The 11,427-nt window shown below is 28.9% G+C and overlaps 1 protein-coding gene across 1 annotated transcript; it reads right to left on the bottom strand.

The window, feature by feature from the left end:
- Positions 1 to 4,623: 4,623 nt before the first annotated feature.
- LOC126840316 (26S proteasome non-ATPase regulatory subunit 5) lies at positions 4,624 to 8,266 on the bottom strand. The gene is made up of 9 exons (XM_050575974.1): positions 8,087 to 8,266; positions 7,182 to 7,359; positions 6,954 to 7,098; positions 6,661 to 6,882; positions 6,321 to 6,579; positions 6,001 to 6,219; positions 5,236 to 5,357; positions 4,984 to 5,182; positions 4,624 to 4,892 (listed from the first exon to the last, which is right to left on the bottom strand). The coding sequence occupies exons 1-9, from the start codon at positions 8,103 to 8,105 to the stop codon at positions 4,681 to 4,683; spliced, it is 1,575 nt and encodes a 524-aa protein (XP_050431931.1). The 5' UTR covers positions 8,106 to 8,266; the 3' UTR covers positions 4,624 to 4,680.
- Between the last annotated feature and the right edge of the window lie 3,161 nt (positions 8,267 to 11,427).

Below are 11,427 nucleotides of genomic sequence, written 5' to 3'. Positions count from 1 at the left end.
TTTGGATTATCTTGGTTTGCTTTTCGTTGAAAACACCATATTTTATTTATTCGCTAAGGTTTATTTCTTGAAGCCTGTTCAATGTAAATATTTGACATTGTATTCGGTTTCGCCATTTGTGTTCCAATTCTACCATAAATACACCATATACAATTTAAAAAAATCAATAAAACAATAATGATACCACTGAAAATAGTATGCAAGTTAAGTTATTCCCCGAAGCGTACACAAATTAACCGTAAAATAAATTGGTACATTGGGAATTTATTGACCCCGTTTTTTTTTTTTAAATGTTGCCCATATGAAAACTCTTAAAAAACGGCCGCTTTCAATTACTTTAAGTTCGTTTTCCTATCCATTATTTTCAAAGGACACTTAGATTTGTCGTTTTTCCCTCATAAATTAAATTTTATTGCTTACTACTAATTGTGAAATCCTAATCCTTAAACTATTATGATATTTTGTAGTGAATTTTGAACTTAAATAACTAAAAAAAAAAATAGAAATCGTAGCAGTATTACTGTTGCGGCCTTTTCTTAATTAAATCTTCAACTTTTCATATTGAAGAAATTCAAAAACTATATTGAAACCTTAAATTATTCCCAAAATGGAAATTATAGTTGTTTAAATAATTGAAGGGCTTCAATCCAAAACGTACTTTTTCCATTTTTATGAAAATTGAGTTATACATGGATTATTATGGTAAATTGTATGGGGAGTCGAATGGTTAAGTCATTTTTAGGCAAACGCTATTTTTCCTAAAGAAAAAGATGATTGAAAAATAACAACTAATTCAAAACGTCCTTTTTCCAGTAGACCATTTACTGCAAAACGTTCTATTTACATTTTACTTCAAAACGTGCCATTTCCAATGTTATCAGTATATTTTACAAATAAATTTATTGCATAATGTACTATTTCCTTCAATATTTGTCAAAACGTTCCATTCCATTATTCTTCAAAACGCTCTTTTTCCCATACAATAGTAATGGGTGATTAAATATTTTTTTCCAAAATAGACTCATTTTATTTTGAACAATTTATACTTAAAAAATTATATTTAATCAATTGTTTAATAATATTTAATTTAGAAATATCTTATGCCACACGTTCTATTAAAATTATACATAATGTATTAATCTCTATCCTATCACAAAGTCACATTGTAATACAATTTCCCTCCAAAATCTTATCAAACTACAATTATGATAACCAGTCATCATAACATTTTATGTTTTTTTTTTAATACATTAGGTACTGTCAAGTTTTTAATATTTTTGAATATCTAGTGTAGTTTATTTTTATTTTTGAAATTATAATATATTTTTAATAATTATTATGAAAAGAACTAGAACTAACAAAATGTTTGTCAACAATATGATAAGACGTAAAATGTATCTATGTACAAAAATTAAACAAAACTAATATTACAAAATCAATGTAATACTTTGAAATTTGTATGCGTTACCCATAAATTTGTCTTAGAACAGTTATTTACATCAACTACTATAGGTATTACTACTTTATTAATAGCTCTACTCATGTCTCTTTACAGAAGAATGTCACCAAAAACATTGGATTTTTTAATATATATATATATATATATCAAAATTGTATGTCAACGATAAATTAGACTTATGTTTTTTCATGTATCATCGAAAACATCATAAACTCTTTCACCTAGAAGGTATGGACATTTTTTTTTATTTCGAATTTTCAAATATAATCTGATAATTAGAAGCCTATAGTTTTTTAACAAATCTTTAGTCAACTTTTATAAAGAAAACCAACAAATCACAATTACAATTTGTAGTTTATAAACACCAGAGATTTCATAAATGGTTTTATATTTTATTGGTGTTTAATTATTCAGGTGTGTATTGATTTTTAAAATATTATATTCACGTGGAGTGCGTCATGGGCTTTAAACAGAACAACTTGTTATAAAATGTTTTATAGATTACTTTAAAAAAAACAAAACAAATATAAAACCATATACATACACCTTACCTATACATATTTTACCATCTACAAATTTGCATTAAAGCGTTTTTTTAAAGAGTGGTTTTATCACAACTTGATATTTAATTTTTAACATTTTTAACCATTTGAAACCATCATTAATAAATAGTTGGGAGTTTCAGCTGGCTTTTATTATTATTATCATTTTTTTTATATAATTAACGTAGAAACTATTATGGTTGAACACTGGAAATTATGCTGTATCTTACGGCACAGCCCAAGAAAAATAGAGAGCTTTTCTTTGCCTTTTGAGTCATAGTAATATTAGATTTAAACCACCTTCTTAATATTTTTTTTTTCGAGATTGTTAATCGTGGTATTTTTTTACAACCACTGTCAAAATAATGTATGTCTCAAAGGGTAAAATAAAAAATATTGTTTCTATCTAATTACAATCACATGTTTTTTTTAATTACTGTGAAGTATGTTAGCAAACATATTCGTGTGGTTATATGGTATTTATTGTTTTATAAAAGTTTACTATAACATCTGCTACCGTTTGAAGATAGTATTAAAATTTGTAATACTCACATCGTTTATTAACACATGTGTTTTCAGAGGGCCGCATTTCGTAAACATTAGGTCCATGGGTTACAATTTCAGAAAAAAAATTTGTGGTTGGTAAAATATGTAAAACATATATAAAACCTATACATTCATATATGTATAATGTAAAGGTTTTATATTTTTTTGTTTTTAAAGTAATTTTAAAATAAAATTATATCAAGTTGTTCTGTTTAATAGTCGTGACGCACTCTACAAACTATAATATTTAAAAAAATCAATACACACCTGAATAAACACCAACAAATATAACATTTTATAAAAACTATGTTTGTAAATTACAAGTTTTAATCGTGTTTTGTTGGTTTTCTTTATAAAAATTTGTCTAAAGATTTTTAAAATAAAATCTATCTGACCTTTAGTCCAATTATCAGATTATATCTAAAAATCCGAAATAAAAAAAATTTTCCACTCCTCCTTTTAACATAAGCGATGAATGGTTACCCGTACCGAAAGGGTTTTGTAAACAGGGTGTTCAAAATTTCATATCACACCTTCTTTATTGATGACGTACTAAAATTTTGAAAAAATGGCCTATGTGAAACACATTTTTAATTTTTATCAAACAATAATGATATAAACTTTTTGTTTTTTTTTCAGTTAGAAGCTAGATTTAGTGGAGGGGGTAATTTTTTATAATGTACCTAATATTATACAAATATTACAAACGTCGTGTATCACCAGACCGCTTTACCAAATTCGACCAATTTTCCGATTCGTGGGTAAGGGGAAGAGGTATGTTTTTCAATACTGATTTTTAATTAAATAAAATATGCTTATTTTAAATTTGAATCATTTTCTTAGACGGCTATTGTAATCTGGTTTTCACGTCCCTAAAACTTAATAAACTTCATGTTCTCTGGCATGACAATTTATTGTCCACTTGAACCTAATTAGTTTTTTAAAAACTATCATGTCTGCTGCAGAAAATCCATTTTTTTAGCTTAAATGCCGAGCTGGGAAGGTCATGTTTTTCTTAGATCAGAAATGGCACAAGATAAACATTTTATGAGGCCAAAAATAAAAAATGTTCACATAAAAACATTTTTTGGTTAGAACATACAACACATATTTTTTTTTTTAATTAGTAAAACGACTTCCAAATTTGAATAGGGTATTCATTCCTTAGGTATAGCACTACAGTTATATAATGTAAATTAAGTAAATATCATTATCGCTTTTCCCTAGAAGGCATGGAACCTTTTTCCTCTTGTTTTGTAAACCCTGGTTATACAATTCGAAATAGATAATAATACATAGATATATATTGTCGTATAAGCCCTCAGCCCCCTTTTAAAAAATTTAGACATTACTGAAGACAAACGATTAAATTTTTTATTTTATAGAAATAAATTCTAATAACAATTACATTTATCAGTTAACACACAAAAGGTACAGACTTCCGTTTCATAGTGGCAAACAATTATTGATTAACACAATGTTGATTTGTTATTAGAACACATACATGTATAATTGTTAAGAAAAAAATAAAACGTATTTCGTTGTACAACAAACACCATCTATATTATGAGACACGCTAATGGTCGCACTAAAAACAAAGCGTTAATGAGCACTCATTTGATGTAATGTAAAATTGAATACATTAATAACTGTACACTGTATAATACAAGTATGAAATATATTATAGCGATGACCAATCTTTAACTAAATTTAAAATGTATATTTGTTTTTATTACTTTGGTATTATAAATAAATGATTTAAATAATACACCGCTATCAGTCTTAAGTTTAAACATATTAAATTACAAAAATATATTATTGTATAGTACCCTGTTGCCTTATTGCATTTTGACAAATAGCAAAAAGAAATATTATTACTAACTGATTTCAAATAAAATTCATTACAATATTTTCTAAACAACTAAATTTTTTGATTCAAAGTATTTATGATCAGAATTACTCCGAAAAGTTTGTTTCGGACCAATAATTTGAAAGCTTTGCGTATAATAATTAATACCTATTTAATTTGTAATAATTTCTAGGTAAAGACTGGCGGATATTTTATCAGACCATAACTTGGATTGAAAATATCCCTAATTGATTTTAAAATTAAGTCATTTATTTTTTTTTTTTTTACTGCATAGCCATATCTTCAACTAACACTTCATCGTTTGACTGTGTTTTTGTGTGTCCAATAGAGTTGTTTTTTAGGCTTGACAAAATATTGTCGTGTAAAAGGTCCTTTGCCGAATCAGACTCGATGAGAGTTTTGACAATTGCCTTTTTTGCGTTGACAACGTTAACAGGATCCGCCGGACAATGTTTTACAACCAATTCCACTAGACCTGGAATGAAAAGATTAGGTTTAGGAGTATTTTTAAAAGACTACATTTACATTGTGTTTGACTTTAATTTTTTTTATCAATTTATATTCACTTGGACATTTGTTGATTTCTTCTAGACCCCACGGCTGCTCGGCCAGAACTTGTAACATTTCGAACCCGGCTAGCTGCGGTTCCAGAAAAGGTAGTTTACAAGCCGCGTAAACAATAGTCTTGATAGGATCGTTTTCAATACGCTTATACCACTTTTGGGTACGAGTTAGCATGTCAGCTTTTGTCGATAGCTCACCAGGCTAGTAAAATACAATTTTTAATAATTGACAATGTTTGGAGTATTGAATTTTACCTCTATTTGAATAATTCTGGCGATAGCTTGAATCGCGGCTGCTTTTAGTTCAGTTTTGGTGCTGACAGCGATGTTACTTAACTGTACGATCAAGGTACTCCAAACATCAGAATTATCTTCACCTGGTTGAAAAATAAAAACAAAAGCGTTACAAGAAATTATTTAAGTGTGTAACGTCATCATTAAGACAACATTGTACCCTCTATTTATTAAGGAGTGAGGTAAAATCTTAATTTAAACTTAAACTGTAATTTATAACTATTAGTTTAATAATTAGAACTATTTATTGGTAGTTAATTTATTTATCACAGCATGTTTGTTTGTAACGAAGTTACGCAGAATGCGTTTTACTAAGTCCATGGTTGTTTTAGAGCAAAAACACCTATTATAATATCGAAACATAACATTTCAGAGACAATGTCATATTCGATTATGAAAAAAATCTATTTTAATAATGTAAAAAAATGTTAAATATTAGGTCTATCAAAAAAAAGATATGACATTGTTTCCAATATCTTGTCACCTTTAGTTTTTGTTGTAGGCTAAAATTATCATGGAACAAGTAAAACACATTCTGCGTAGGTATGTTTTAATGTTGGAAATTTGGCTATATGACATCCTCTTAACAAACGACACTACAATAAAACCATTTTAGAGCGGTCAAAAAGTTAAACTTGAATTTATGTACACAAAAAATTTCACTTAAGTTAAAAATTAATACACAAGGTAGCTAGTTTTTTTTAATTTTAAATCTCAAACCGTTACCTGGTTGATCATACATCAGACCCTGTAGAGACGTGTCTAGAGCAACTTTACAATCCCAAGATGATGCTAACGAAGTAATACCGTTTATGACGACACCAACTAGAATCGGATCATCTCCTTCCTTTAATATGTCGCAGACTACATCAAATACTTTTGGATAGCTCGTTAGAATGAGCTGCGGTCTGATCTTGGTAATTTTAATGAAAAATTCCAGCACAACTAATCATATATATAATATATATATTATTGGCCATTCTCTAATATGTATATAAATATATATATTATATACATATTGACTATTATTTACTGCACAAACCAACCGGGATTTAATATAACAGCAGATGGATCGTCTAACTCTTTTGGACATGAGCTCAACAGACGATATAAACCACTTATAATTCCGATGGAATTCAAATAATCAAAGCCGTGTTCTGTAGTGGTTAAAGGAATGAGCATTTGGATTGTGACCATTTGCATCATAATATCTGGATTAGTAATGTCAGATACTAAATTGGCAAACAATCCTTTTGAAGTTATCAATGCAAGCGCTTCAATTGATTTTGCCCAATGAAACAATATCTGACGAAAACATAATGTTTGTAAAGAATAATAAATTAAAAAACAATAACCAAACACTTATAAATAAGTAATGTTATTTACATCGTAAGCCCTTGTTCGTATTTTTGCGTCCATCGCTACAATGCTCTGAAATCTTGACAGAATCGGAAGCGAAGAAAGAGTCTCCACACTTTGAAATTGTTTGAGACATTTAACAGCATTGTACGAAACAGACATATCGTTACTTTTCAAACTATCGATTATAGTACATGCCAAATCCACTTGAATTTCCACAGAATTATCAATAGCTAACATTTTTTCCAACTAAAAAAAAAAAAAAATCTTAAAAATTTATTAAATACACGCCATACTACAATTTTATAAGCCGTGTGTACCTCAGATAATATCGTAGACTTCACGGTGTCATTTGGATGCTGCAACGATCGTTCAATGCTCACAGAATACTTGTTAAAGGCATAATTCGGAGGCAACACCGATAAAAGTTTTTGAAGCAACAAACAACTCATATCAATTTGGTTCCTATGAAATAGAAAAAATCCCAGTTGAATCAATTGAGTCGAGACAAGCAAATAAGCAATAATAATAATAGCGACATGACTTACTGATCGTTGGTATTGAGGCAATCAAATATCAGATTTAGATCCATTAAAACGGCCGATTTGTACAAATCTGTACGATTTAACTTGTTCAAGTAGATATTACAATCGGTTAAAACATCAGTTACGTTGGTGTTGTCAATTGAAAGTTTATGCATTGCCAAAGCGATCAATCCCGTGTCGACTAAAATAAAAAGGAAAAATTAATATTATCACAAAAACAACATTTTCTCATAGCTACCTTTATACATAATCTATAGGAATTAACTATCATTAAAAATTGTATTTTTTATAACATATAGCATCAAAAACAAATAACAATAAGGTTCGAGGTTGTGACAAATTAATCACTTTAAGCCAAGTTTGACAACTACGACAACTTGAACAACTATAACGACATATAAATTTACCGTTATTTATACTATTTTGCATCTATTTAATAAACTTGTTTTATTCTGTTCTCCGGCTTATCTCATACGAATTCACTTACTCCTCCAACTTCCTTTTATACGATCTCATTCCAACCATCGTATTCGTCATATACTTTATAAAATTGCCATAGTTAATAAAATAATGGACAGGCCAAAGTATTTTTTACAAGAATAAACAAAATATTTTAAGGTTACCAGGGGCACAACGTCATGCAGCTATACAGAAGGACACATAGGTATTGCTAAGGAAAAAGAACTGTCTCTCTTCCCCGTTTCGGACCGCGACCCCGTGTATTATTAGTATAGGATTGTCCTGTCCATTATTTTATTGTCTATGAATACTACATAATATTATAATTTGATGTATCCAATACTAGTCGGTAAAACTACTAACAAACAACTGAGTGGGCAATTTATATGATTTACTATTAAGGATACCATTGTTTAAACAAAACATTTTTCACTATCAAATAATATTACCGTCTTGTTCTTCAGCCATCGTGTTCGTTTTTATACTCTTGGATTGAACGAAAACTATTGAAATACTTTCCAACAATGTAATATTTATATAATCTTACTGTTTACATAAATACAGAATAACGCTTCGGCGGAATCGGCATCGGTACAATAATATTCAGAAGTGCATAATCATTTTAAAAAAACAACACAGTACTTACTGATAATAATATAACGATAATAAACAATTATATAAGCAAACTGTATCAATTGACATGCACCGTAGTACTGTAATGATATGTTTTCTACACAGATAGCAGCACGTTAAGCGGATTTATAATATTATTGGAATTTAAAAGGAACGGAGAGCGCTGTTTATTAAGGAGCAAAGGATAGGCAAAATTTGACAAAAATTAATCTAGAAGCCATTTTTAATATGCCGACTAATTTGAATGTAAAAAAATATTAAGTTAGTTATAGTTCTAAATATTATGTTATTATCTAGTTATAAAACTTTTTAAATTATTTTTCTCCAAGTTAAGGCGAAAGTTTGATAAAAAATGGCTTTCGTAGAAGTCATTTTCCGGCGTATCAATTGGACGGATTTCAATTTTTATTTTGTTTATGAGAAGCTTAATATTTTCTCTGCGGTGGCTAAAAAACCGATTTATTATTAAGTAATTAGAAAATTGGTTAGATTTATTAGAAAAAACCATAAAAATGTAAAAATATAAACGTTTATAATACAATTTTAAAAACAGAAATAAAAAAAAGGAGCTAGAGAAGAGAAGGAGGTAGAGAAGATGTTAAACTTAATAAATAATAACAAAAACAATATTTTGAAATCGGTTTGGTTGACACTTCAGAAGTGACTTTATTTTTAGTTTTTATTTATATAAAATTGGCGCTTTCCGTTCCCCTTAAAAAAATATATCAATGCCCGGTTTTAGGATCATAATACTTCAAAAGGTTATGGTAAGCTGAAAAAATACAAATTTGAATCTAAACTGTGCACCTAACTAGATTCAGATAGAAAGTATCTTTTTAGCTTTTTAAAAAGCAAACTTTAACTGTGTCCCTTGGAAGAGTTTTTTCATTACAGACTACAGACATTTTTACTACTAACTTTCGATCCCAACCGCTGAAAAACAAATGATACAATGATCAAATGTCTACTTGAAATAGTAGATTACCCAACAATACAAAGGACTTGGGCTATTCAAAACTTGTTTTCAACTCGCCCCTTTCACAATTTATCACTACTACACTATAGCTTAAATCGTATTATTAATCCTTCAGAAAAAATTGGAGTCATTTTTTTAGTCCGATTAATGGCCGTCTAAACATTTTACAGACAGTTTTCTTTTAATGTGTAGATCCAATTATTGTTTTTTTTTTTTAATTAACCAGACAATAAATAATAATTATAATTTATAAACTAGTGTTGACGATCCGAAGCACATCGAGAGATGCCTAAGTTCTTTCTAAAAAAACGACAAATTTTTTGTTTATTATATTATTATAATATTATTTATATAAATACCTAAATAAAACAGCATGAACAGGGTCATCTAAGTTTCATGTTTAAATCAAATTGTATTAATTGTTAAAATATTATATTATTATTATAAATGGTATAGGTTCCTAAGTTGTTAAGACGTGGTTGTAAGTTTTTCTTGGTCTGGTTGTGTAGATATAAATACATTCCAAGCTTCGAATGGAAATATTAGTAAACAAAAGAGGAAATATAATTTCTATAATAGTCAATAGATATCTAATATGTATACAATATACATGGAAGATAAGAATAGTTTATTATTTGTCATACTAAAACAAAGTAAGTTTCACGTTAACAAAATGTATTTAATATTTTTTTTATTTAATACATTTAACTAAATCAACAGAATGTGATTAAATCACTTTCAAAAAAAAAAAGCTTCGATGTGAATCTTTAGATGGTAGAAATTTAAAAGCTATAATGTGCTTAAAATTATATTTTGAGTATTAGGGTGGATATGATCAACCCTGATCACACAGCAACCAATAAATTTACTACTGTCAAAGTGTTATTTTCTCTTTTTTGTTTGGCTTTTCCAAAATAAAAAAAAATTATGACTACTATTTGTTGAGAAAATTGTGCATGTTATAGACCTACTCTAGATATACCTTCGTTTTATTTTCAGACCTTAATCCTCAAAACTTCAAATAAAAATAAAGATTTCGCAATTTCTGTGGTAAAGAGTTTTTTTTTTGGTTTGTCATCGTTTATCTAAAGAATAATCTATACAAAGTTGGAACTAATTCGACTATTTTTAAAAAAAATTTTAAAGCGCGCCTTATTTTTAAGTAGTTGAAAAATATGTACATTTTTAGGGTTTTTTCTCTATCTCGAAGTGGTGATATTTTTTTAATTTTTGCCCGATAAAGTATAGCTCTTAGATACGATTTCTGATCAATAGTCTACACGAAGGAAACGGTCTAGACAAAATAATTAAAAAAAAAAAAAAATTATTGTAAAAACAATACTTTCTCGGTTCCGCATTGAAGTAAAAATTGTCTATTTTGATAATATTGATAGATACGTCTTACGGCTCACTTTTAAATTCTATTATTATGTCTCTACACGTACAGAATTTCGGGCTATACCGATGTCGAAGTCCATATCAGAATGGTTTGGCTAATGTATACTTGTATTTTTTGGAAGGAGGGAGGAGAGTACCTCACCTGTCCTGCTACCCTTAGCAGGCGCCGTCGGTGAGCCGATAAAAGCGCAAAATACCATCGATTTTGGGTACCTATGCGATTTTTGGGTGGTCGGTATTTTTTGTACCATTCAAATGCGGACCACGCACAAATATACCATACATTTTTTTTTTTTACACGCTTGTAATCGAGACGTTTCCAAATCAGATAGTTTGACAAGTCTTACCTTATAACGAGCGCGCGTGTAGGAAATTCGCATGAAATAATAAACATATCTAAACGGCGACAAATGGCGGACGTCCAGATTTTGGTCGACCGTTTGACAGGCAAACGTCAAGTGTGGAACGAATATATTATATTATACCTAGGGGGGAAATGGCAAAATATATATTTTATTATAATATAAAAAAAAAACCCCAAAAAACACGATCATAATAGACAGGCGTGTAATAATATATATAAAAAAAAGTACCGAGCACGTTCCCTCGTTGAGATCCTAATCTCCTTGGCTGCGGACCGACGACTACCGTACACACACATCTTTATTAAATATCTTTACACCTGGACGGCACGGGTATGCCTGTACTATAGTAATCCTCCGGTCTTATCGGTTGCGGTTTTTAAACCAATACCCACCGATGGGCATTGTAAAAAAATATAAT

This window comes from Adelges cooleyi, unplaced genomic scaffold (genome assembly GCF_023614345.1).
Source record: "Adelges cooleyi isolate 19-005CV unplaced genomic scaffold, UGA_ACOO_1.1 ACOO_flye_CR_arks_rails_tigmint_CR_PRNA_108, whole genome shotgun sequence".
Taxonomy (NCBI): Eukaryota; Metazoa; Arthropoda; class Insecta; order Hemiptera; family Adelgidae; genus Adelges; species Adelges cooleyi.
The sequence above is the reverse complement of the archived record's forward strand: the minus strand, read 5'-3'. Positions and strand labels throughout refer to the sequence as shown.